Consider the following 27,734-nt stretch of genomic DNA (forward strand, 5'->3'; position numbering starts at 1 on the left):
ATTAGAGGTGTCTGCCCATGTCCGAACCCTGGCCCCCACCCCACCCCTTCTTTTTCTTCCCCTACGACCGTAACGCCTTTTCACACATTGCTACTGCAATCCGCTTGTAAGAGTCATCTGCGGTCATTCCGATGTTGCGGGACTCCTCGGAGAGCTGATTTGAGCGTTTGGTGGCCATGGCGATAAAAGCACTTGCCAGCTCCTTTTCGATCTTGGCGGTCGGCAAACGCTTGCTCTGGCACATGGCTGCGCGCGACGCGCTAGCAGAGGCGGCGTAGAGCAACGACGCGGCTTCACCAAGGCGATTAATTATTAGCTGCTGATGGGGCACCTGTGAGGCATTACGGACAAAGGTCGCCTCCACAGCATTGCCGAATGTAATCACGGCAGAATCGATGGCGGAGCAGTCAATCTCCTGGACAGGAACGCGATCTTTCATGCCCATTGAACGCATCATTCGCAGTTGCATCATCTGCAACGTAGATGTGCGCTGGAAAACGAGACCGTAGTCCTCAACCCCGCAGCAGACGGCGGATGAATAGAGAAAATCTGTCGACTCCATCATAGACAACAAAAGACGCGCGTTCTCGAAGCACTTTTCCAGTGCCTCGCTCACGGGAGTTGCCGTCGACAGAATACTGAACCATTTGTTCGTACTGCTTTGCACGAATACGTTCACCAAAGCCGCCTCCAGCAAGCTGTCTTCAGTGGGCAAATCTAGGTTGGCAGTTAGAGCGTATAGTGCAGACTCCATGGCGTACATGATACACGCGCACGACGCGACCTTATCAGCAGCCCATTGCTCCGGCACACTGTTCCGCAACTCTTGCACGACCCGCTTCGCAATACCGAGCAGTATGGACGCGTAGACGTACTGCTCAGTAAACAACGTGATCATGCGATCTTTGAATCCTTCCCCAACTACACCAACAACGTCCACGACAGGAGTGTCCTTAAAGCTGACGGTTCCGTCCTTCACACTCACCCCCTTTGCGTTTTTATCAACAACAAAGAAAGTGTTTCGTGACACCTCCATTGGCCCCGCCTCCGTGGCAGTCTGAGTGAATGTCTTGGCCAGTACCAAATAATGCGTCGCACCTTCCGCGAAATCGCACCGCTTGCACCCTGTGACTGCGTAAATGCCGTCGCCTGTTAACGTTGCCTTGGTGGTGTTCATGCTAATGTCGTTGCCGCAATCTTCTTGCGTGGCCCATCCCATCATGATACTGCCATCAGACATGCCGGTGAGGTACTTCCCCTTCACCTCCTTTGACCCAACGGTAGATAACAAATAGGACGCGAAGCTGCAGTGCTGAATCGTCTGCAGCAACCTGCCGTCGCCACTGGTCCCTACCTCTTCGCAGACGAGAGCGTGCGATGTGTGCCCTAGCCCCAGTCCACCGTACTCAGTGGCGACTCGAGCGCCTGCCAGATTGAGCTCCTTGTCCCTAGTGCGAATCTGCTCAATGAGCGCCTGCACGGCTTCTGCCTCGTCGGCATCCAGCTTACGGGAGGGATACGGGAAAAGCTCCTCGGGTACTATACGAAAGTTAAAAAGACCGGCCACGTACGAGGCGTGGCGTACGTACTGCCGCCTTGACACGGGTAGCGATAATGATAAGCGGCGCATCAGGCTCAGCACAAGGCGATCTCTGTAGGCTTTAGTTTGAAACTCTCAGACACAAGCAGCCCACATCACAATATTGCTTTTCGCCGTACAAACGCACGCGCACACATCGGCACAGAAGCCAAACACCAAACGTCAAGAAAGTGAGTGCAAACTTATTTGTCGGTACAACAAAGAGAGTCGAAACATGCCAGACATCGGCGTGCTGGGGAGCGCGGAGCGTTGCCTGGGTACACCACAACGCAACTACTCAAAAGAAGCTACGAGAGATGGGAGAATCGATCCGCAGTGGCATTGAGCTCTGTGAGAGTGAATCATGCACTTCAATAAAAATATGCAGATCTAATATATCCACAATATATATATATATATAACGGAGTCTACTGTGTTGTCTCAATGTAGCTCCCCCCGCCTCCACTGGTCGAGGAGACCTATTCTCCTTTGCTTTCAGTTTTGTGTCTTATACGAGCTTTATCAATAAGAGAAGGAGTTATCTTCTTTCAAAAAAAAAAACTATGCACACCTAACTTGTAGAGGATAACAGCCAAGCTCACCAAACCGATACGTCATCTCACCTCATCCTCCTCGTTTTCCTTGGCACCAGCAGTGACGTCAGACATGCTGAATGCAACTGTCGTCCATTTTGGAAACACACGCTTGAAGAGATCCATGCACACAACATCATGCTGCATAACCTGGTCGTTGAGAACTGCCTTGAAAAGGCCATGGGTGCCAACTGGTTTGGTGATTTTTCCACGACGGCCAAACTTGGTGTAAAGGTCGACCGGTTGAAACCACTTGACATCCTCGTCGTTGAAAAACATGTACTTCACAACGATCTGTTTCTTGTGAATCACCGCCACACGACCACTGAGAACAGTGCGCTTTAGGAGCAAAGTGTCCGGATTGGGAGGAAGGCCGCCACCAAAGCATGCTAGTCGCAGAGGATTTCCCTCCGACTGCTCCTCGAGGGAAGGAACCTGGAAAAGCAGCAGTGGGCACGGATTGTAGCTGATTGGACCAAAGAATGTTGCCATACAAAACTTGTCACCCTCGTGAAAGAAGCGAGAAAATTTGGATCGGTCTCCGGAGCTGATGTCACTGAATAGGGGGGAGACGTAAAACTTACGGAACCCGATATGCCCCAACATTGGAGTTTTGGATTTAATAGGCTCATCCAGTTCTGACGCACGCTGCACCTGAAAATGTAGCACAGACCACTTTTGCTCATGCTGCAGCTGGCCAGAAGCAATGAGAAAACACCTCTCACAAGCATCCCACACCGTTTGGGGAACGTTGATGAGAGTGATGGCGACGTGCATGCCCACTTCAGCCATGCCTCCTTCGCACATGTTAATCGCGCTCTCGCGAATGCGAGAGTACCCCTGAAGCTTGTACACGTAAGCGTACTGTGGAGGCAGGTTCTCCGTCGGATCCCACTTGCCTGTGTGAAAACTCTTCATTCCCCGGTACTTTGCAAAACGCTGTCTCGCGGGTATGTTAACAGGAGTGTCCACCATATCCGGATTCCAGGCCTCTTCTTCACTCAACTCCTTCAGCTTTTCCATTTCTAGCGCCCTCTCTTCGTCCGTCATGCGCTCCAGACGAACAACATCTTCCGCCTTGAGAAAGTCAACGTCTGTTTGTGTCGTGCGGTAAGACATGGCATCCCCGGCAAAGGCATCCTCATCATTCATAGGAATGCGCTGCATCTCCGATACATCGTCCATTACGAGGTTCTCCTCTGTATCGTACCACGCCGCTTGGTCGCTGGATACGCCAGCCGGTACACGAATTTTGTGCGTACGACTCATTTCTTGGTGATAAAGGACGTCGGCATCAGTAGGAAAGCCATCATCTTCAAGAGTTGCACTGGCTTGAACCTGTTGAAGTGACTCTCGCTGCTCCTCCTCAGACGTTTCAATGAGGACTCGCTCGCCACTGTTCCGAAGTTCCTCGATCTTGCGAACCTGGAAAGTACCGTGATTCGTTAGGTGAACAAGCTGTGTAGCAGAAAGAGGCATTCCACGCAAATAGCCTGTGATTGTGAGTTCCAGAGTTTCGTCATTGTAGGCCTTTTCCTCCACAGCCATGTAGGGATGCTGATCTCTCCATTTCAGGGTGCGAATTTTCGACACCTGAATATGGCGCAGAATGTTCGTGTAATCATCTTCGCTCACAACGGAGACGATCTTCGCTGTGTCACTCTGGACAGATTTAAAGTAACGTTGGTGAATTTTCAGGACTTTCTGTCGCTGGCGGTCGGTGAAGGTATCCAGGTTCTGAATTACAACAACAACATTCGGGGCGCCCTGTGCATTGATAGACGCGACGAGATCACGCGTGTAATCTGTGATACAGAGCCCAATATCGCTAAACCATGTTGTCGCATTGGTGGCTGTGCCGTCGCCGTCATCTGTGAAAGAAAGAGTATCTTGAAGCTCCCGTATAGTGTTCTGGACGGCCTGTGAACAGTCCAATGTAAGAACCAGAAAATCACTCACTTTCGCCACGTCAATGCAGTCCTGATCGTTGCAGTTTTTTTCGCAGACAAATGTGAACGCCGCTTTTTTTTCCTTGGATACAACAGTAAATGGTTTATCGCCACCTGGGAAGTCAGCATTTAGGCTCTTGCAGAATCCCTGAAGAATTGCCTCGGTGTTCCCAGACTCGTTTGCTGGAACAATACCGACAATACGAGGCATCCCATCAGCGCTACCTAAGCGCCGCTGCTCCATGGCTGCACGAGCTCGCTTATCCCGTAGCGCAGCAGCTGCCTGTTTGGACCGCTCCTTGTTGTAAGCAGAAACACCAGCCTTCACACCAGACTGCTTGCCCTGTACCTGCCGACCCTTCGATTTGTCCGCCAGCGCATGCTTGGACGCAAAGCGCTGCTTGTGTTCTTTATTACGGGCCATCGTGCGTGATCAGGCAATCTGGACGGAAAAAAAAAACAGAAACAAAGGAAAGAAGCAAGAAGAGATACGGTTCGGAAACTTCAATGGGGGGTCTGAAATAAATAAATAGATAAAATGGAATGAAATCTCCTCAAATGGGCAAAAGGAGGTACATTTTGCCGCGTCCAATTTTTTTTTTCAGGACTCTCGTTGTTGAGCTGCTCCCGCACATCGCGCGTCAAGACAGCCAGGCAGGCAGGCAGAAAGCTTCACAGGGGATCATGAAGGTCAGCTGACAGCATATGAGAAACCACGGGCATCTGTTGGAGTTCTCCCCAAAAAAAGTGAATATGCGCTTTTTAGAATTCGGTACCCCTAGATCTTTGTGCAATACTTTGAGTAGACGACCTGGGAGCGAACGGAACCTCCCAACTGCGTGGAAAAGGAAAATAAGCGCGCCCGCGACCCGTACAGAATTTTCACGAGTATGCTTCTCTCGTCATTTCACAGCTGCAAACATTCGGGGCAATCTCCTCCGTAGCATCACGTGGGAAGAAGCCCTTGAGCTCATGTACCAGAAATGGCGCATGACGTTTCAGTTTTGTGCAAGAAGTTAGAGATTTCAATACGTTTTAGCAGCACAGACATCCAATATCCATAACTCGTCAAACAGATGCCTATATTACCCAGCAAAGCGTTTGCGCATCTGTCCGGTATCGACAACTGAAGTAGCCAAACACAATTCTTCAGACAAACAGGAAACAAGGAGTTCAGGTAGAGTGCATCTGGAAAGCACACATGAAGAGCATCATCCAGCTTTTCAGATATGGAAGTTCCGACCTTTCACAAAGTGACACAGGCTCAAAAAGGAAAAAAGACAAGGAAACAAATATTCATCCTTTTGACCAGTGGCAGGGGAATTAGCTCGACAACAGAAGTTCACATTCCCCTTACTACAGCCTCAAGCAACACCAGCACTCTTTCCCCTTGGTCGTGATAGCCAGCCATCACCTTAGACTCGTTCCATCTGGCGGTGTTTGGTCAATGTCGGATACGGCGACTACCCATGGAGGAAGGTGTTTCACCGACACGAAGAGCGCTGGCAATACAACAGTCACACGCTACACGCTGCCCCAAATCGCACCGTCGCTGTATTGCTGCTACAGCAGATGTAGCTCAATAAAAACTAAAGGAGCCCCTACCCACCGACAACAGCGTTCAACCATGGAGAGAGAGAGGAAACTTGATACAGTAGTTTTCTTAGAACGGAACACCAACCACCAGCATCCCCAGCTGCGGTAGAGGTGGAAAATGTATGTCGTTCATTTTCCCAATAACTGACACACACGAGATCGCCATGATTCCACTGGGCAGCTCCACGTTGCAGTCAAAGAAGGCTTGCTCGACTCTAACCTCCTCACCAGTGAATAAGAAAACTAAAGGCACCCGCAGATACCCGGGAAAACCTAGAGCAACAAAACACGAAGAACCCTTCCGCAATATAAAGTGCTACACACACCACCTCACTCCCAGGCCAACAACAGAAACGAAAATCGACGTAAGCCACATTTCCTGACCACTACAGCTGACCCGGCTATAGCCATGAGGTCCCGTCCAATCAGAATAATTTGACCCGCACCGTGGGGCACTATATGCCTTGAGTGTTTTTTTAGCCTGACTGATAAGCATCGTGCCCCCCCCCCATGCAGCGCATCTGTGGTTTCATGCGCGGCTGTTTGCCGCATCCCCTACCTTCTTGGTAGCCTCAGAGCTCCGACCACCTCTTTTGACACGAGACTCCCTTTTTGAAGCGTGAAGACCGCCTCAAAGCCACACACCGCGAAGCCCCAAGCAGCCCCAAAGACCAAGGCCCCACCACCACCAAGAAATATTCAAGCCGCGTTCCGTTTTGCAAAAACAGGCCCAGACTTGCCCAGAAGCAAACGAGCCCGCGTCACACCAAAAATATTTTTTTCACCCCCCCCCTACTAACTGACAACGCAAAAACACACTCCAATCACAACCCTATACTTTAAAATCTTGCCAGACGACTACTCCCTTTAACGCGTGGCGAAACCCCCCTCCATCAACACCCACACATTGCAACGCTTCACCGGGGCCACCTGCTACCCTTCAACGCCCGCATCCCAGAAACGCCAAAGACATGATGTACCCCCACCCCGGAGGACAACATTACCCAACACAACCCCCGGCGAGAGAAGCGCACACCCGCCCCCGGCGGCCGCACGCCGGCGCGACCCCGAGAAGGCGCGAAGCAACACACCCAAGCGGCCCCAACCACCACGCCGGCAAACAAACACCGCGCCCACGGCCCAGGTCGGGGGGCAATGCCCGCACAAGCGCACGGACCCTGTGCCCTGGCTATTCGCTGAGCGTAACATTTTCCGTCGACAAGTGCTCCAAGTAGAACCGCCATTCACTGCAACGAGGGCTAGTCGTTCTTTTGGCGACGAACCCCACAGAAACGCGGGCGCGCGTTTCAAAATACCCGAATAGGGCAGCAAAGCAGACCGCTTGCCACTCATGCAAAAATCTCCGAAAGACTCTTTTCTGCCAATTAAAGAAAAGGAGGATTCCGCGGAGCAGTCGCGGCGCCAAAAAACCGAGAAACAAAACCCTGCGGCGATAAAAACTTCTACACTCATCACGGAAACACAAAAAAAACCTAAAAACTTTTGTCCAGGGTTGAGGGCCTTCTTTTTCAACACGAAACCAAACCCGCCAGCCCCCCGAAAGCCCACCCCATCTAAATACACAATTCAGCGCCACCTTTCCTCACCACGCCGGGCCAGTAAAACTTTCCCCACCTACTTCCTCAGCCCGCCCATGAAATCCAACATCTCAATTATCAATCAGCGCGCCGTTGAAATTTGAGCCGTGCCCGCACCTTCCCCGAAATCTTATATTTTTGAGTCGCACATCGAGCCCACAAATTCGGTTAGGTAACCCATAACCTGAGTACGCCTGAGTTCACCCAAAGCCTGTTTTAGGGGGAGGAACCCTCGATCATCGTTTATCCCACCAGTGTGGTTTGACTTCCCGCCCATGGCGCGCGGCGTAATACTCGGGATCACACCACAACCTTGCTCTTCTTGATTTAATGTTCCCACACGTTCTCTGCAGACAAGGGGTGCCACATTGAATACGCAGCCGCTCTACCCTCTGGGGGATTGGGAGGGGTACCGACAACTGACCGCTGGAGTACATCGTTGAGCTGAGCGCGCCATTCCCGTTACAGGTGCGCACTTGTTTCTTTTCTGGGGTGGTGGTGGTGGTTTGCTGTCCCTTGGCCTCCCCCCCCCAAAAAAAAAAACGGGGATAATGGCGGCGGTGGGGGCAGTCCCTCCAGGAGCTTACATTTCCCCGTCACGGGATGATCTCTTATGAAGAACGGCTGTTTCGCGGCTCCACCACGCGAGGCCACCGTTACAGTAAAAGTCGCCGGGGGGACATTCGGACCACCGCCTCCGGTTCACACCGATGGCGTCGCAATCTCGGAGAGTATCCCCGAGGTCCGCAGACAAGGGGATCCGCAACCAATGAGTTCGACTTGCTGTCCTGCAACTCTCCTGTGCGTCTGCACCGGAGTCACGCGCAACACACCTCTGTTGCGCGACAGGGGTGACACTCTGCACACTTAGCGGGGTATGTTTTGTATTTGCCCGCGACGGATCGTGGTGTTGTTAGTAGAACCCTCCCGGTGACCCTCATCCCTGACGTGTGTGTGTGTGTGTAAGTGCCGTCATCCGACCCCCATTCCCCCGTATTTTTGACGCCACGAGAAACCTCCCCTTATTCCCCGGTTGAACGGCGGCCAGCATCACATATATCTATAAATATAAGTATCGCGTCGCTGCCTCCTGGCGGGGGCGCTGCAGGTCACTTTTCTTCGCAAGGGAAAGGTCAGGGATATTTGCATACGTCCTGGCAGCGACTTCTCCCTGTTCTGAAAGGGTTCCGCGATAGCTCGAAGGTGGCGGCGGGAGGGGATGAGAGGGGAATGGCATGTGGCGTGAACAGGAAGGCATGATGTGATGATCTGGGGCGGCGCTGCATCAGAGAAAATACACACTTCCATTCCGCAGGCGCAGCGCGAAAATCCCTGAAGGCCCTTATTCCAAAGCCCCCCCAGCGCCCATTCCCCTCGGTAGAAGGACCGCGTCCACGGTTTGAAACCGAGCGGGGCCTAGTGGGACCGGGGGTTGTGGAACAGTAGATGTAATTATTTTCAGGTGCCGGTGTCAACTCTACTGGTGGTTGCCCTAAGTTGCCTGTTGGCATCGGGGGGGAGGGGGCGCGTGAATCTTTCTTTCCTTGGGAAAATCACCGGCCACAATGGCCCATCCGCCCACCGCCCTGCCTCTGCCTCGCCGATGTTTTTTTTTGCAATCAGCGGCTCAATTTTTTTAGTTATAGACCCGTATGGGAGTAAATCGCCGAATAGGCCGATACCAGCTATTTCGAGCGGTGGGTCAGTTTTTCACCACGGCGATTACTACGGAGCGCCGCCCACAACCGCAGTGGGTGTGGGGCTCGCCATGGGCCATAGGGCTTTCAAACCCGCCCGCCTTGCAGCGAAACGGCCGCATGCCGGAGCGCCTGGTTAGCTACAGAGCGCCTTGGGGAAATCCTTTGCGTTCTCTTGGGAAGAGTTGGGGTTATTTAGCCGGAGTTGGGCGAGCGTGGCTCCAGAGAAGAAACGGCGCGCACTCAATTCACACGGCGGGTGGGCAATTTCCCCGGCTGCTAAGCAAAGGGGGCGGTTTCAAAGACACATCAAGCGCCCCAACCAAGCCCGAACAAACGCACCCCAGCCTCATGTAAGTATGAAATATCATTGTATTCGCGTAAAGTGAACAAGCACAGATCACTTTTCTTAATTTTTTGCGCTGCCGAGAAAAAAATCTTAGTTTTACGCCAGGGGAAAACAACGGCACGCCCGCGCGCCATTTTGCCTGACCCCCACACCCGCCAGTAAGGGCCACAGGTTTGCAACGGGTCGGGGCCGTTTACCGCCACATTCGCACTGTAACGTCTGCCCGCCCGATCATACACACGTTTGTTGTCCGAGTAGTTTCCGTCCTATGTCTGTGGGGCTGTGGGCTGCGGATGGATAGCTCACGCCCAAAAAAACGGCGTTGTCCGGCAACCGCCCCCGCCATGTACGCAAAAAAAAAATGGGCGCTGTGTGCACCCCATCTCAGGGATGGTTGGCGTTTTGCGCAGGGGGCCAGCACAGAGCATGCAGAGATCATCATCAACGTAAAGTGATGGATTGGAGAGGCGCGAGGGGATCAAAACCAATCTGCTTCTGTGTGTGTGTGTCTTTGTGCATGTTACGGGCATGTGGCGCCTCCGGCACTCGGGGGGGGCGGGGGGGATGGACTGCGGAGGCGCAGGTGCCAGACACATGGCGGGTGGGGGGCGCCCCGAACCACGCCATCGAGTCAACCAGGCTTCGGTGTGGAAAGTCCCCACTCCGCATCGTGAAGTGCAGCGGCGCTGGCCTGGCTTCCGCCGGGGAAAATGCGGCGTTGTGGCGGCGCCCGTTGTCTGTGTGTGCGTGTGTGGGGGCCGGGCCTGCGGTTGGCTGCTTTCTTGCCTGGCTTCGCGCCGTATGCACCCCGGCCACCGCCTGCTACACCCGCAGGGTGCCCTGGGCGTGGCTTGCCTGGCTCAAGGTGCGCAGTCCACTGGGGTCTGCCGGGTGCCGATCGCACCGCGCTTGATCAGAGGAGGGGCGAGGGAGAAGAAGAGTTTCTTAGATGCATCGCCAGATTTGACAGCGGGGGTGTTCCCTTCCCCTTCCCCCCCCCCCCCCCAGACGGTGGGGAGGTGGCCGTGGTTCAGCCAAGTTTTTTTTCTAGGTTTGTCTGTGTTCCGCGGCGCTCCGTGAAAGTTGTGGGTTGCCTGGGCGCAGGTGGGGGTTGCGTTTTCGGGCTTCAGTTTTCTGGGACATCGTCGGGCAGGTGCGTTTGGGGCTTCGCTGGGTTGGTTATGGGGCTTTTTCATTTGGATTGATTCCCTGATTCTGCGTTTATGTGTGATGGAGGAAGGTTTGGCGTTCGAAACCAAGGGCGCCGGTGGTTGGAAATGGGGGGGGGGCACTCCTTCTTTCATATGGGCTAGTTGCGGTGGATTTATGCTGGTTGATCGAAAATAAGGAAACTGAATGATTTTCTGTTTCTGGCAGGTGAGTGCGGTGAATTGCCCCACTGATCCGGAAAAGCTTGCCAGGGCGTTTGTCGGTAGCGTTGCCTTTCTCCGAGGGTGGGGGGTGGGGGGCTGGTTTTCACTACCCTGCGTGGGCGAAAGGCGGGGTGGTTTGTTAAACTGGACTGGGTGATACAACGTGGAAATGCCAAAGAAATCCCCGAGATCAGTTTCCCGGGGTTCATAAAGGAGCGTGGCCTTTTTGGGGGGATCAGAGGGATGTTTTTTCCGATATTCTTTGCTCTGGGCACTGCAAGAAAGTGGCGGTTTTGGTGTAGGGATGTGTAGGGAGGAGAAATTTGGCTTGTTGGTTGACATCTCGGTAGTGGTATCACAGGCTCAATTAAGCCTGTGTCGGTTTGTCATTTTGAAAGAATTCTGTGGCTGAGGTCAGCATGAAGGTAGCTGTGCCGAATCCAGTGGTATCCTGTGCAGAGGGGAGGGGGGGATTGAAGGATAGCGCAGGGACTGGTGCAAAATTGGCGTGTATGTTTTATTTTGTGCGTGGATAGGAGAGCGAGTCAGGGCTGTTTTTGAGTTTCTATTTTTGGTGAGGGAAGTGTTGTTGAGTGCTTTGTGACTGTTAAATACTTCCAGCCCGGTTCGGATTGGGAGTCGGTTGGTGTATGATGGGTGTGCAACCTTCGTATCTACGAAGGACGGCTGTTTCTAATCGTTATGCTCTTTCTGAAAAACAGCAGGCAGCAGCTAGGCGTCAGTTTGCAGCTGCTGAGCGTTGTGTATAGTGTTGGTAAGTCAACCAACCTCTAAGTGAAAGAATCAAGCACAATGCACACACAACCTATGCATCTGTTCTTAAAGTGATAGTATGTGCATCTGATTTCTACTCAAGCAGTGCACTCACTTTCACCTGTTTGATGTACGGCTTGACAAGACCCTTCGGAACTTGTGACTCGACACATAGATCAGCCGGCAGAACGAGGGCTTTTGAGGGAAGATGTCTTACGGCTTCCTCAACTTATTCTCTCCATTTACGCGCGCCTTAACTGGAGTACTTCCACACTTAGGCCATTGTGAAGTCGTTACACTTGTTCAAATTACGCCGTACCCTGCTGCTGAATCACGTGCTAGCTTTTTTTTTGGTTTTGATGATTACGTTCTTTTAAAAAATGCAACTTCGGCAACCCAAAGCTCTTTCCTAACATGGCCCAGAGCGTGGGTCTGGTTAGGCTGGACTACACAGTTGCGACCACTCTCATGTGAAAGCGAACATGAAACTCCGCAACCATCAATACAAGGCTGCACTGACATAGATCAATGAAAGAATAGCGTCACAGAAAAAAAAAACAAAGAAATTCACTTCTCGATATTTGTAATACAAGTCTGTTTTCTTTGAAGTGCTAATCAGCCACCGGAAGGTGTATTGCATCGCAGATGGACTCAGCCTCTCGACGGGATTGTTGATTGCACAACAAGAAGCCCATGTTTGATGAATCGCTCAAACAGCAAAGCGAGGTCAAGCCATGCTAAACGGTTCACCTCAGTGCACTCTTCACTCTTTTTTTTTTCGCTCTCGAAAAACGCGGAGAAGTTCTTTCTTGGGCCGTTTGGTGAGCTCTGCTGGCCCATTAATTATATCGAACCGCGCTGCTACAGCGTTTCTACTTGAAGTACAAGAATGTCTCTTGAAAGTGATAGACAGCAGTTTGCGAGGTACGTTCTAGAAATATCGCAGGTGCAGCGGAATCATGTTGCCGATAGGGTAGAGCAACTAGCCCAGCACGAAAGCCTCTCGTGGCAGTACTTTATAGGTTGTGTAGCTTCTTCTACTGGTGGTGTACTGGCGGCATTCAAAGCGTGGGGTCCACGTCACATTTTCAAAAATAGCATGTACTACGCACGGCCCTTACCTCCCGCTATCAGCATGGGTGTGGTCTTATACGGAATAATGTTTACATGTCGCGGAATGTTGATGAGAAATCGTATTTGTATCATGATAGAGGACTACGAATACGAGTTGAAGCGAGTGAAAGCCCATCACTGCGAAGAGGGAGTGACACAGCTGGCATGGCTTGAATTTGTTTTAGATCAGCTGAAGCAAGGGTCGGAGCGGCGCTTCGATTTTCAGAAGCTGCGAGAAGACCCTACGATACGGTAAAAGCGACACACCCAAACAAAAACACACATTAAACATTTTGCTCCAAACAGCCCACTTAGATGGCTCAAAGGTTAAAAGTTGTCCAAGACATCTTTTTTTTTTCGGGGAGATAAAACTGCTTTTGTGGGATGACTTGCTGAGCGTTCCAGTCACTGACACTTCTGTTTTGCTGTCGCTTATCTCGCGCTAATGTGCGATGCAGGCTAGGCGTTTTGTATGCGGTGAGCCGCATGCTGGCTTAGCTTGCGCATCTCCGTCCCACGACTCTTTTCAATTTCGCTTTGTCTCTTACATTCTTACAGACCATGGAATCGGCAAAAATTCAAGAGAAAGTGGGTGGCCGGCTAGAGAAAGTTCTGCGCTACTACTGGGACGGTGTTCCTGTTCCACTTCTTTGCACGGAAGGAAAGGTGAGAAGTCGAACTTTTCTATTTCGAAGGCTCGCCTTCACACCCGATTACTACGGCGAAACTGTGGAGCTGCCCCTCTTACAGACACAAGAAAACCAGCTGTTTAAGTCTTTATGTGATTACGTTGATTCTCCTCAGTCCGCGAGTTGCCGCATAGGCTCTCATTATTCTCCCCATGTTGGTTTATTTCGCTTTGACGAAGGCAAGCGACCTCGTGATGCTTTTGCCGAGGAGGACATGGCAGTGGTGCGCGTACCCACAGTGTGCTGCGAGAAATCTGATGAAGGCACAAGTTCTGTTTTCATGGGGCATTGTCGGATTCGAACGGCGAAGATGGTGTCGCTGTACAAGCCCCTGATAAAGGAAAACTTCCCCCTCAGCCGGCACAGCCTGCGAAACATTTTGATGTTCTCGAGCAGAGGGTGCACCTCTATCTCAAAGGAGTTTGTCGCGCGGGAGATCTGCGATGTAAAGGAAGAGTATGCAGAAGCCGAATCTGAGGCTATTTTTTATTACATGTGCCTCAATCCGTTGTTTCGACAAATTTTGGCACCACTTCAACTGGCAACTGAGCCTCCGCCGATGATACGCAGTCTCCAAAGTGTAGAGTGTCACAAAGCACAGATTCTTCGGGAGTCCTTCAGTGCGGCCAAGGAGCGGCTTGAATCTCAACTGTTTTGGAGCCCTCTCACGCACAACTACTTCGTAGCACTAACCTCACTCTGGGAAACAAAGTTTTCGCGACTTAGGTTTTTGGACCTCAATTTCGCTGTCGCTTGCATTGACGTCGTGGATTTTCTCAACCAGCTGTCAAGGTCGATGAGCGCTGTTGTTTCACGAATTCGCGTCGATCTTTACGCATGTGTCGAAGATCTGTTTTTTTCGCACTTCAAAACAGCTCGTGAGGTGGTACTCCTGAGCGAAGAGGAATATGAAGAAAGTGTATTCAGGAAGGTTTTTCTTGCCACAGAGGTATTTTTAGTCAACCAGATGAGAAGTCTTTTTCTCGATGCGCTGGATCGCCTTGTGGAGTTTTTTGATTGCAACGGTGTAGGCAACCGTGTGAGAATATCACAGCGTGCTCGTCAACTACCATCCTTGCGTGTGAAGCTAGTAAGCGAAACCTTTCAACCGCGAGCTCCGTCTTTTTCTCGCCTACTGCTTGGAATTGCGGACCTTTTAGTGGACTTGGAAAAGAATGTTAATAGCTTCCCAAGGCTGTTTTGCACATTTTTTCGAACATTGAATGTCAGCAACGAAAAGCTCCATGTTTTGTCGCACGTGGAGCTGGCATCGTACCGTGCGTTGATCATGAAGATATTGGGCGGCTCATCAGTGGTGATTGACCAGACTCTGTCCTCATACAGCAAATTTTCCAAAATACCGGCGCATAACCTTGCTCTTGCTAAAACGGGAACGCCGGCAGCGTTCGCAGAACTTGTGCTTACGGCGCGGCGAAATCTGACAGATATTCGTCACGCTTCTCGCGATGTTCTCTTTCACAGGCGCCTCGAAATCAATTGCTGTCCGTTACGTTTGGAGCTGGTGCAGCACTGGGAAGAATATTTGTCCGCTTTGGTTCTGGGGTTTCAAAGCACCATTGTGAGTATCATCAACAGGGCAAAAGAAAAGAGCCGGGTGATTCTCGACATGTTAAAAAAAACTCCCTCGACTGCGCAGGAGTTAGAGCGGTACTTGCACAATACGGAAGCGGCGAAAGTTCTGGCCGACGAGCTGTGCGAAACAAGCCACCGACAGATAGCTGAAAAGGTTAGCTGCATTGAAAGCCTTTTCATTCCAGTGGAGGGGCACGTATGCCGTGCTGTCTTTGAGTTCAAAAGACTACCCGGAGAGCTTCGCAGTCAGGCAGGCAAAAGTGCCGAGGTTCGAGCTAAATGCGCTCCGATACTGAAGAGGAAATTGGAGGATCTGCACAATGTAATCTGCGACTACTACTGCACCCTCTCAACAGGCGTGAAAGAGTTGTACGAAATGTTCGATTTGGACACTTGTGATATCGCCGCTCAAACCTGTACGGAGCTGCGCAAGTTAGTTGTACGCATAGCAGAGACTCGGCGGCGTTTTAATTACGAGATGGGGGTGCTGAACCTGCCGCCCAACGACTCATTCGATGAACATTTGCCTCTCATGAATCATTTCGAGATTATTGAGCAGTTTTGGGCCACGTTGCTCGAATCGACTAAACTGCGTGAGCTCTACCTGACACCGGTGTCCTCTGTCAATGCGAATGCCTTTGTGGAGCGCGCCCGTGAGTGGCGCCGGCTGATTCACAGCTCCATCCGTAACTTGCGTGCGTACCCTGCCTTAGTTCGTATTGGTCGCGAGCAGGAATCGGCACTTGCCAAGTTTGAGGAGCTGGAGCTCTTTCTTGAGCTTATTACGACTCCTGGACTGCGCAAGAGTCACTGGCGCGACATTGCGAAGCTTGTCTCGTTACAGTTGCCGGATGATATCATGCTGGTGACAAATATGTCAGTCACGGTGAGGCGCTTGATCGACGCCGGCTTGCTCGATCACATTGTGCCTTTGGCGCAAATTGTAGTTCAGGCACGCTGCGACTATGAAGTGGAGAGTGAGCTTGAGGAGATGCGAAGCTCTGCCAAGCGCACACATTTTGTTCTTGAAAACTCAGCAGGCCCCAATGACTGGAACCCACGACTTGCGCAGGAGTCTCGTCGTAACATCCTGCATCAAATCGAGGGTTATGTCCTCAAGTGTTGTGAGATGCGACGTAGAGCCAACTTGGGGCAATCGGTTCAAAAGTCCGTGGACGACTGGATCGTCGCGTGTCAAAAAAGTCACGATGTGCTTGTAGCGTGGGATAAGGTAGCGACGCAATGGGTACAGCTGCGCCCGTGTTTGTCATCGCTGCGGAACGCCGTCACCGAGGGCATCTGTTCCTCCGACGAGGCGGGTATCATCACTCGAACCCTTTCAGCGGCGTCAGTTGCCTCCAAGGGACTGTGTACAGTCTTGCGCAAGTCGCAGTGTTCTCTCTACACTGTCATGGTCCAAGAAACAATCCAGGAAGTTTTGCTGACTATAAAGTCTGAAGCGGAAGACGCGGCTGAGGTGCTGAAGGGTGTGATGGAGCGCCGTCGAGCTCTGTTTCCACGGTTTCGATTCCTGCCCGATTCTGAGCTCATGCGGTTTCAATCCGTGCAAGGCGGTCACAGTCTCGCGCATGTCTTGCAATACCTATATCCGCGTATCACCAATATAGAGGTGGTGGACGGAATGGTAACCGCCGTTTTGGCAACGGATGGCGCACGCTTATCCCTCTCTCCCCCCCTGGCCCTGACAAAAGATACTCCAGACGCTTGGATCCAGCGCTTTGATCGTGCGGTGCGGGTCTCTCTCGTCACCGAAGTCAAGGCGTGTGTAGAGGCGTATCACCAATCCAGCCTAGAGTCCTGGTTGCAGCAGTGGTGCGGTCAGGTAACGGTTCTCGCGCTGCGAATTTTACACACAGAAGGGCTGCGGCGTGCTCTAGAGCTTTCTGGGCTGAATGGACTGACTTCCTACATGACCAAAGTGTCGGACCTCTGCGGGGCAATCAGCAGGCTTCTGCGGGGAGGATACAACAAGGATGCTAGAAGTGGCCAGCGGCACAGCTATGAGGCTGTACTGGCAGCCGCGTTGGCGTACGAGGACTTCGCCTTGAGGGAGGTTCAACTGGCGGCAAAATGGCACGTCACGACTGTCACCGAACTGGAGTTCACTGGTGTCGTGCAGACCTTTCTTACGGGCGCAGAAGATGGTCTCAACGTTCGCGTGATGGGTGTTAGCTTCGACTACGGGCTGGAGTTCCTCGGCCATGGCAACACACCAGTAATGAGCGCAGCGCAGTGGGTGCAGGTGGCGCCAATGCTCGTCGACATGGAGCTGTCCCACAGTGTTTCCACGGTGCGTGCCGGCGACGACGTCGGAGCTGGGGGTGAAGTTTTGGAAGCTGCTGCGCTGCTTCTTGGGCGCTTCTTGTTTCGGGTTGAGGACACAGAGCATGTTCCAGTCGAAACACTTCAAGGTTTGCTGCGCGGGTGTGTGGAGATTGGCGCGTTGGCGTGTCTGGTGAACTGTGAGACTGTACCGAAAAGCGTGCTTGAGCTGGTCGTTTTGCCTATCGCCACCGCCTCTGTGGAGCAATGCCGTTCTCCTGTCTGGCAACTGCCCTATGGTGGGAAGGGGGTAACGGCCGCAGTTTCTGTGCACCCGCTGTTCAGGCTCGCCTTTTGTACCACTGCCCCGGTAGCGCTTCCTCGCAGTCTCGAGCTCATTTGCAGAGAGGTCCGCGTAGCACCCTTCGACATTGAGGAAGCGCTGCACGATTCTCTCACTTGGACTGGAGTGGTGCCAGAGGGTCCGCTGTGCAGTGAGGAAGCAGAGTTCGTGAAGCTCTACCGGCACCTGCAAGAACTACATCCAACCATCTTCACACTGGGACGATTGCGCGTGGTGCTTCGAGAGACGTTCGCAAGTGCCGATGGGCCAGATGGAGCGGAGACGCCGAACATCCGGCGGTCACCGCGCGGATTAGTACTGCGCCTTCTGACTGCTTTGCGAAGTGTGTCGGGAGTTTTCTTCACCTCCACAGAGGGCGAGGCAGTTCGACGGAGTCTAGTGACGCAGATCGAGGCAAAGCTTCTCTTGCCTTCGTGCAACGGTGTCGCACCCCAGGGCTGGTGTGACCCGCCTGTCCAGTGGACCGTGAACAGGCCGGCAGCGAGTGCCCTTCTCGAGCAGTTTACCCTGTGGATGAATGTCCACCGCCGCGTGCTGCTCCTCGGACCGCAGTTTGCAGGGAAGACCCGACTCTGGCGATCGTGGGCTGGCCCACAGTTACCGCTCGTCTTTTCACTCTCTCTCATATCTGCGGCGGACTTTTATGGCAGCTCTTCGGAACCGAGTTTTCTTTCTTTGATCACGTCACAGATGAAGGCTCCTCTAAATGAGGGCGATATTCCCATTGTGGTGATGGAGGATATCGGCGCGGTCTCATCTTTTGCGCTTTTTCTGGGTTCTTGGTGGGACAAGGCACACGTGCTGGAGGGAGAGCCGCACAGCGGCAATAGCGTCTTCCCTAGCCCACTGATGCGTGTGATTGGCACGGCGCAGAAGGTGCCCCATGCTACACCGGGGGCCATCAACAGGTTTTCGGTGATGGCGCTCCCAGGGCCATCTTCGTGGGAGGAGGGGATTTCTCACGTTTTGGGCTCAATGCCAGATGCAGAGTGGGCCGCGAAGGTCATAGAGAAGCTTTTGCCACCGTTGGTGGAGCGCGCATCGAGGGCATCGCCCGAGATCGTGAGAATGACAAACGATTTGACAAGCATGTACGCCATGGCTCAGCGAGCGGCGGCTCTCTGTAGTCGTTGGCACGCCTACGCATTAACCCTCCGTACACACAGAGGTCCACTGGAATTGCAGGAGGACGAGGACGAGGTGCCGCTGCGCCTTTTCGCTGTGCGCTGTGCGGTGATGGCGACTGTGTGGTCGGTGGGGTTGTCACTCCCCGCTAAAGATCGTGACGTGCTAAAGCTGCTACTTCTCGGAGCAGAGGTGGGCGTGGCGCAGGCGCTGGGGACCGGCGAGCTCTCTGGTGATATCTTTCCACCCTTATTGCAGAGTGACGTGAGTCCACTTGAGCAGATCGTTCTGCCTCATGGGTGGATGTCGTTCGAAGAGGCTGCCACACGTACCGACTTGCCTCTGTCGTGGTCAACGTACCATCACACCAATCCGCATCTCTGCGCGTATTCACAGATTTTTGCGACACCGTCACGTGTGGCGACACTTCGGGCGGCGGAGTGTTTGATCAACTGCGGCCAACACGTTTTCTTTCATGCCGGCCCTGTGGATGGCAAGACGACACTGTTGCACACCATGAAGTCGAACAAGGTCAATTGGGTTACACAAGTGTTCAGTGTAAACGGTGGGATGCAGCCCACTCACATCCAGCAGACAATAGCAGATCAGCTGGTGCAGCGCTGGGACGGGCGCCACGGCCCTAGTATGGGGCGCCGACTTGTTGTTTGCATAGACGATGTGCATCTGAGCCCAGTGGTCGTACACGCTGGAGACACGGAGCTAAACACCGCCTCGGCGTCTATCGCCTGCCGCTTGATGCGCTTCTGCGAGAAGTTTCAGGCAATCAGCACGCCAAGGATAGGGACAATGCCTATTGCCAACGTGGTTTTCTGCTGCTCCGCTCTCCTTCAAAGGGGTGTACCGAATAGAGGCACGAATGGGGCTCTTGGTGTTTGTGTGGATGTCCGTTTGCCAGAGTTTGACAGTCACGAAATCGCCTGCGGTGTGCATCTCATGTGCAACTTGGCCTCTTCACGCAAGCGCACCAAGGGGTTTCCGGAGGGCTGTGCAGCGTTTCTGGATCTTCTTCATGGCGCATACATTCAGTTGAAATCGCCAAGCGCCAGCCTTGAGTCGTGCACTGCTGCTCTCTCATCGAAGCTGGCGGGGAGATCGGCGTCAGTCATACCCTGCGTGCCGCTATCCTCGCCTCTAGACCTGACATCCGAGCATGAAATGGTGGCAGGAGGGGGTCAGCACACCAACATTGTGTCATTTTACACGGAACACCTCCGCGATGCTCTGCAGGCGGCAGAGGTGGTACGAATGCATTTGCTCAGTAACGCCTCTGATGCGCAGGTCGCCACCCGCGTTTTTCTTGATGTGACAGGCTTCTACGAGAAAAAGTCTCGTGTGTCGCCATCACAGGAAGCGATGGACTGCTCAGCATTGTCACTGTTTTCGCAAAGGCAGCTAAAGGAGGAGGTAGGCCACGATACCAACGATGTGCCACCCACGCTGCGCAGCTCTGCGGTCAAGGCTGCGGAGGGTACGATGCGCGACTGTATCCGTGGCTGCGTTTCATTCAAGGACTTGGTCCGACAGCTTCCGATCATCCCGCCTCCGGACACAGTCACAGAAGGGGATGAGTCGTTTCTTGCGGACTGCATTGCCGAGCTCGATTATTCCTTCCTGGACGAGAGAGAGGAGGATCTTGCGACACTGGAGGTGAAGCGTGGGGCTGTAGCCGGGGCGAGCATCAAAGGCGGCCCGAAGCGAAGCGAGACACGGTCTTCCTCTGTGGTGATCGTCTATTCCGACTACCTCAGGAAAGCAGCAGTGCAGTCAGACGGGCCACACAAGGATGTGATGGCACGACGGTCGTCGAGCGTGGTGGCCCTGAGCGGTAATTCGTCGTTGCACGGATCGCTTGTCATGCCCCCTGGACCCCCAAGTTTTTTCAGTGTAGTGACCGCGGCGCATCAGCAGCACCTGCAGAGAATGCGCCAATCTGTTCCTGTGCTGGAAACCCCAACCTACCAGACCACGTGGCTCACTACGCGTCATATCTTTCTTACCGACACTCTGTCTGCTCCTCATGCGCAGGTTGTGCTCCTCGGAGAGAACACCTTTGGCTTGCGCCGACTCTTCCGCTTGTGGAGCGCTAGTACACACATACCATTCGTATGGTTTCGGGTGCATCCGTCTGCATCACGTGCAGAGGCGATCGCCACCTTCCGGCATGAGCTTCGCGTTGCCATCACGTTTATTTGCATGAACAGCATTCACGCAGTCCTTTACCTCCCCCCTGAACTGCTGCGGTTGCCAGAGGTGCTGCTAGCAGTGGACCTGCTCGTGCGCAGTGGGGATGTTTCGAGTCTTTTTTCAGACGAGGAGCGCAACTCTCTGATGCGGGGTTTTCATGTGACAAATCCACGATCGCTGAAGCCATTTTCTCTGCTCGACGACACCGGGCTACGTGACCGCGTCCGGAGCTGCTTCAACTGTATCTTCCACCTGCGCGATGCGGTGGAGTTGGAGCGAATGGCTGCCGCTTACCCTTTTCTGGGGCAGTACAATACGAGTGTGCTGACGCTGTACACAGATGCGCTGGAGACCTCGCTGGTGCGCGAACTGGTGTTGTCTCTGCTGAGGACAAACAGCAATGCGGATAGAGACTCTGACGTTGACGGCATTCCCAAACTCGACGACCGCGATACAGATTATGATGGGGGCGAGGGGAGCAAGGGAGACGGCGTTGGCGAGGATGAGCGCCCTCTGAACCTGTCGCGAAGGGTTGTGTGTGAGGCTTTGTGTGCCATATTCGCACATGTCTCCCAAAGGTACCCGACTTCCTTGGCGCAGCTGGTAGAGTTCGTGTCGCTGTACCGGGACCTGAGTTCAGTTGCGCGCATGCAGGTCTTGGAAAGCGCAAGGACGGGTGCCATCATTATGGGCCGCGGAGATGAAGCCATGCAGATGGTGAAGTGTGGTGTGCAGCGGACTCGCGCAATAGGTGATGAGCTGGTCGCCTTGCAGACGCTCATCGCTTCGCTCACCGATCGGCTTGCCGCTGAGGAGACCCAGGAACGGACGCGATCGCAAGCGGCAAGCGCCTTTCATGACAAACTGCAGCAAAAGGAGGAGGCTCTAGCTCAGAAACGCTCGACTCTTGCCGATGCCCAACAGAAAGTGGAGGAACGACTCGAGAGGGCCATCCGACATCTGCGAAGGTCGAAAGTGAACCTCATGCGCTCACTCGCCGTCTCGCGCGTGCCAGAGAAGGGTATCCTTCTTGTTCGCAGCCTGTACGCGGTGCTCTGTGAAGACCTCCCCAAAAGCAGCGACAACCCACACGAGCTCTGGAGTACCGCCATGAAACGGGTTTGTACGAAGGAGTTCATAATGGCTCTGATAAGGATCCCGCCGGTAAGCGACGCGGCTTTGATATCAACCTACCTCCCTCTGCGTCAGGGGCTCGATGGGGTGCGGTACGCGCCGGCGTTACCGTACGCGCAACAATTGGCTGACTTTGTCGTGGCGTGGGTGGACTGTGGGAAGTTTCGCACCGAGGACTACGTGACATCTGCAGACGCAATTTCAAAAATGGAGAAGAAGGTGGCGGAGGGCCATGAACTCTACGCATTCCATCAAGGAAGTGTTCATTCCGCTCAGAGGACTATAGCGCAAACGAACGCGGAGATCGAGGGAGCACGGCGCTCTATAGAGGCGTTACGGAGGGAGCAGCAGCAGTCGGCGGCGACAGAGGTTCGACTGATGAAGTATACCGAGCTTGTCGACGGGTTCTTACGATTTTTGGCCGCGCCTGCGGCGGACGTAGCAGAGCGCGCGCAATTCGCGCGCTGCGCCACCGCGGATACTTTTCTCGTCTCTGCCTTCTACGCGCTTTTTGCCATGCACGACAAGGCTCTTGACATGTACGTGTCCCTGCAGCAGCTGCTCGTCGAGAAGGTGAATCGCAGGCTGCATTCCACCATTCCCCAGGCGGCATTCTCCTACATGTTTTACCAGATACACGTCCCACGCACCCGTGCGCTAATGCTGCCCGAGAGCAAGCACTTTTCGTGGGAGTATGGGGCTCTTTTCATGGCGCTGTTCAAGCGCGTTGCGTGGCGCTGGACTCTGATAGGTGCAGCCACGCCACTCATTGAGCAGGAGCTGTGCAAGTATTTGTCTCACTCGTGTAAAGGCTGTGTCGTTGTCTCGGTGACAGACGACTCATCGGCGAAGGAAAAGCTTATTGCCGCCATGCGAGCTGGTGAGGGTGTTCTTCTGCGTGACTTTCACGGCTCAGCGTTTCTTGATATCATTCGCCGCCTGAACCCCCTTTATGCTAAGCTGAAGGAGCATTGGAAAGCAGAGACATGCCCGAAGACGAGGCCGCCGACTCCATCTGCTTCCGGACCAGCGGACGAAGAGGAGGCTCCCGTGAAATTCATCTCACTGATGTTGGAGGGGAGTGAGGTAAAGGTGCACCCCTCTTTCTACATGGTATGCACCTCCTCGTTGCCAGTGCCCGTAGAGGCGCACGGGGTTTGTGACGCCCTCAACGTCTACAACCTCTACAGCCCAATGCCCCGACGCCCTTACTACAAGTGCCTGCTCCGCGACGCCGTGTGCACCGCGTCCGTGTCGTCCAAAATGTGCTCCCTGCGCGAGGAAGCAGTGACGCGGCAGCAGGGATACTTCAGTCTGCTGCACGACTTTATTCATGCGCACGATACTACTGCGAGTCTTCTCGCAGCGGATGTTGACATCATCCGCGATGAAGTGCGTGGAGATGCCCTGGTAGCCAAGGCCGATCGCACGCTTGCCGACATCGAGGTGTATGAGGGCCAGCTCTCCCAAACTGTTTTGCACCTGCAGAGTTGGCAGAAGATGGTGCAAGGGGCCTGGGATGCGGTACTGCCCGCCTTGGAGGCTGTTGCGAATTTCTCGGAGCTGATCGAAGTGAGGAAACTGCAGCGCCCTTGGAACGCGTCTGCACTGGATGGATGTCTGAAGGAAATTGTGCGCTTCCCTCCCCTGTTCACGCGCCGCTTCGCGCCGCAGACGTTCAGTGATTTGGCGCTACCCCTCAAGCGCTACTACGCAGTGGTGAATTACACGCGGTGCGTGGTGGAACAGCTCTCCGACGGCTGGCCTGTGGAGGTGAAAGACATCTTCTCGCTACTGCTCCTCACGTCGGCGATGGCGGCTGCTCCAGTCGTTTTTTCCGCGAAGATCACTGCACCTGTGCTGACGGCAGAGCAGACCAGAGTGTTACAGGTGCTCATCAGCGATGGGCTTTTCGGTATCTCGGACACTGCAGCAACAAAACAAGGTAGTCGCTTGGCGCGCTCTTCGGGGTCGCTGTTTTCGTCTGCTGATGACGCAGCTGTGGATCTGCACCAGAAGATTCTGGGGCTCTACGCGACTTCTGAGGATGCTCTACTTCGTCAAGTGGCACGAAAAGGCAGCTTCCGGTCAAACGAGGAAAATGAGATGGGCAGCGGCGATCAGGCTAGTGTAGGCAAGAATCAGTTCTACGTGTCGCAGCTCTTCTCGTCCATGGCTGATTTGCGTGTGGAACAGGCAAACTGCTACTCTGCTTTTCTCTACAGCACGTTCATGGACTCCGTCGTAGGTGTACAAGGTGTGGTGGGTGCGCCGAAACCGCCCGAAACGCCACCTATACCTGATGGGGACATCGCTGGGCGTAGGGTTTGCATCTCTTCGGTGTCGACGTCGCAGCTCACCGTACACCTCCCACAAGAATTCGATATGCGAAGCGTTTCTAGCGACAACAAGAGGCCAGCTGCGGAGGAGGTGGTGCCACGCAGTGTGTTCTCCGTGAAGGTGCGCATGAGGCAGGCCGCAAAGGCGCACCAGCCTCTCTGCCTCATTACCGACTCAGCACTCACAGAGGCCCTTTCGTGGCTGCACCACGAGGCCACGGAGGCCGGCTTTTCTTTTGTTTGGCGTGAGTTGACTCTTTCCAAGGCGACTACTGCATTCTATGTGGGTGCCACTCTCTTGTCCTCTAAGAAGGAGCCACGGAGCGTCGGGATCGAGGAGGCGGGGAAGACCATATTCTCACTGGCGAAGCAGTCCCAAATGGCTGCGAAGGGCAGTGGCATGTGTTTGGCGCTTGTCGTGGACGCTGAGGATGAGCGAGACGTCAGCGAAGGGGATGTGCGCATGTTTGGACAAGAGTGTCAGCAGCTGCTCTCTCTGTATTCCGCTTCCTTTCGATCGTCGGATGGCAGCAATGCTGGTGGTGTATTTTGCCTTACTGTGATTTGCTCGCCCGTAACAGAGCGAGTGCTGTGGAGAGGAGCCCTGGCCGGCTACCTGACACCGTGCTGCTATGTTCCCTTGAGCACCGTAACTCCCCAGCAGCGCCTCGTGGAGCTTCTCCAGCCGTCGCGCCGGTACTTCACCATCGGTGGTGCCGTGCAGATTTTTGAAACAATTCTGCAAAACGTGGACGTGGAGTTGGATCATCGCAAGAACGCCGGTGCCGGGACCAAAGTTTCTGCAAACAAGACGACGCGCGTTCGCGGACCGGCCCTCACTAGGCTGAGGGCGTCGCAAAGTACCGCGAAGGCTTCGATGACGCTGGCAGCACTCCCGCGTTCGACCTCGTCTGCCGCCCTCACAGTTCTGCGAAAGGCGATGGAGGATTTGGTGTCTTGCGCTCGTCTAGTCCATCATGAGATGGTTGTGAGCCACGTAGTGTCAACCTTGCGCGAGCGCATGCGTTGCGAAGTGGACACGCTGAGAAGCCACGTCGACGATCCAGCCGCACTGGTCCAACTGCATGATTTGCTGTCTGCATGGGTGCTGCGGTGCTACGAAGAGCTCATCGCCAACCTTCATAAGTTGCCCGGTGACAAGATCGAGAGCACCACCAGGGACAAGGCTCCTGGGGGGGAGAACAACATGGAGACTGGCAGCGCATCCTTCAAAGACGACCTGGGTCTTTCGCTCCCGTCGCAGTCCCTGCTTCAGCCCGATCCGGTGGGGTCGAAAACTCTGCCGTATGCCCTCAAGGCGTACTACTACTTGCGCCGACGACAACCCGCGTGGCAGATTCTCGTGGAGCGGCACTGTCAAGCGACAGGACATATTTCAACGGAATCCTCGTTCCTCGGCACCATCGCCACCGAAGAGCGCTTCACGCACGCTGTGCTCTCCATTGCTTCGAACTCGAAGATGTGTGGCGCACCCTCGTCTCACACCTGTGTGAGTCACGACAACAGCATTTCAGGCCCCCTAGCATCGTCTCTCGCTGATTCACTAACTCGCGTGGATGGCTCACGTCCGTGTTCGACACAGCGGGGTCTAGTAGAGCTCGCGGTGCAGCAGTGGCGCACTGGGCTGTTTGTGATGGCCCGCCAGTTTGCCTTTTTCTTCATGCATTGCCGCCAACGCAACCGTAAGCTTCCAGTGATAGAACAGCAGGCGCAGTGGATCATGCTGCGTGCCTTGGTCGGGACCCCGGAGCAGGCCAACGAGGTCCCTTGTCTGTGGCGGCAGAGCCCTGAGGGCTATGGGGGAGAAGCAGGATGGCGGTCGCTTATCCTTGATGCTCATCACCTTGACCAGTTCTCGCAGGAGGTCGGTATGTATCCTTCCGATTTGACGGAGCTGTGTGGCGATGAAGCGGTGGCGAGACGGTTTCGTTGTATGCGCCTGCAGCGCCTTTTTGAGCTTTGCTTTCCTGCTGCTGGTAGCGCAGCCGAGAACAAAAGCGAAGCGGCGTACACAACAATTGAGGTTCCAGGCAGATCTCCTAGCTTCACTCTGCAGGGTGATCTAGGACAGCTTCAGGGCACGCGAGGCGAGCAAGCCGACGACTTGAACTCTCCAAGACTTGTCGAGGGGGTCTTTTCGGAATGGGACAGACCCCCGCCTCGTTTGTCGACGACGTATTTGTCCTCAAGTCTGTCTGCAGCGGAAGAGTTGCCGCAGGCTTCCTCCACGCATCTGGCACGCCACACCCCAGCCACGGTCACCAGCCCGCGCACACAGGTCTACCTGCCCGCTCTGCGCCACCCCGTTCTCGATCTCGAGCTTCTCACAGCGGTTGTGCGCTGCCCTGCGCAGTCGAACTCTGAAGTTACCGCAGATGCACGACCTGCGCACGCCACGTCGCGGGAAGATAAACCCTTCGTTGACAGTCCGCGTGTGGAAGGGGGAGAAGGGGGAGAAGGGGGTGACTATTATTTTGTGGACGATGGTGATCACGACTCCGGCGCCCTCAGTCGGATCATTCTGGTGGTCACGCAGCGACGCTACATATTGCCCTCCGACGTCGTACTTTCCGGTGCTCGATTGTCTGTTTCCCTGGAGAAGCAGCTGGAGGCGCACACGCACTGCTTGGTAGGCCAGGTTGACAACAAGCGTCATGAAAAGCTGTCGGCTGTGGTGGTGGTTGCTCGGAGAGTGCTCGTTCGACCACGCGCCAAAGACATGGAGTGCTGGTCTAGAGGGGGAGAGGCGTCCCCTCAACCAGCTAATTATGAAGTAGGTATGTGGATGTGGACGACAAGTTCATTGCAGGGCACAGTTCAGAGCAGCTTGCAGCTGATGTGGTGGGCTGTCCCGTGGTCACACCTACCGACGGACGCGTTCTTGTGGGACACCACCACTTCCTGCCGCTCCGCCGAGACACCCGTCGTCCGCGCTTTGTCCTCCATCTCAGAGCATCCTCGACGCCGGGGGGACTTTTCAGGCAGCGTGTTCGTCACGGAGATGGATGAGTCAGCCGAAGTCGCCACATCGAGGCAGCTGGACCTCGATGCACCTCGTGCGTGGGGCGTTACTGAGGTGCCCATCCCTGTACGCTGGCATCCTTTTTCAGACAACTCAAGGGGAGCTCTCGGAGGGAAAGGTGCTGTCATGTTAGAGCTGTACCTCTGCGTTGAGTATGAACCACTGGGGGCTCACAACTCTCGTTTTGGTGCTGAGCATTCGAACACCTCACCATTTTCACCACCACTGGGTGCCACTTCCAGCGCCTGTGCTTCCCGGGCCGCCCCATGGGAGTGGAGCACACTGCACCTTCCCGACACATTGGACGCCTACATCTGGATAGAGTGAGCCAGCGCACT

At 54.2% G+C, this 27,734-nt stretch overlaps 4 protein-coding genes across 4 annotated transcripts; 2 read left to right on the forward strand and 2 right to left on the reverse strand.

The window, feature by feature from the left end:
* Window positions 1–61: 61 nt before the first annotated feature.
* Window positions 62–1,630, reverse strand: JKF63_06410 (uncharacterized protein; the record flags this gene model as incomplete). Its single annotated transcript, XM_067902360.1, has 1 exon — window positions 62–1,630. One exon carries the CDS (start codon window positions 1,628–1,630, stop codon window positions 62–64), a length of 1,569 nt encoding a protein of 522 aa, XP_067759381.1.
* Window positions 1,631–2,193: 563 nt separating this feature from the next.
* Window positions 2,194–4,545, reverse strand: JKF63_06411 (uncharacterized protein; the record flags this gene model as incomplete). The annotated part of the gene is made up of 1 exon (XM_067902361.1): window positions 2,194–4,545. The coding sequence occupies one exon, from the start codon at window positions 4,543–4,545 to the stop codon at window positions 2,194–2,196; it is 2,352 nt and encodes a 783-aa protein (XP_067759382.1).
* Window positions 4,546–12,397: 7,852 nt separating this feature from the next.
* On the forward strand, window positions 12,398–12,877 carry JKF63_06412 (uncharacterized protein; the record flags this gene model as incomplete). The annotated part of the gene is made up of 1 exon (XM_067902362.1): window positions 12,398–12,877. The coding sequence occupies one exon, from the start codon at window positions 12,398–12,400 to the stop codon at window positions 12,875–12,877; it is 480 nt and encodes a 159-aa protein (XP_067759383.1).
* A 305-nt stretch (window positions 12,878–13,182) lies between these two features.
* JKF63_06413 (uncharacterized protein) lies at window positions 13,183–27,723 on the forward strand (the record flags this gene model as incomplete). The annotated part of the gene is made up of 1 exon (XM_067902363.1): window positions 13,183–27,723. The coding sequence occupies one exon, from the start codon at window positions 13,183–13,185 to the stop codon at window positions 27,721–27,723; it is 14,541 nt and encodes a 4,846-aa protein (XP_067759384.1).
* Window positions 27,724–27,734: the final 11 nt, after the last annotated feature.

This window comes from Porcisia hertigi, chromosome 7 (assembly GCF_017918235.1).
Source record: "Porcisia hertigi strain C119 chromosome 7, whole genome shotgun sequence".
NCBI lineage: Eukaryota > Euglenozoa > Kinetoplastea > Trypanosomatida > Trypanosomatidae > Porcisia > Porcisia hertigi.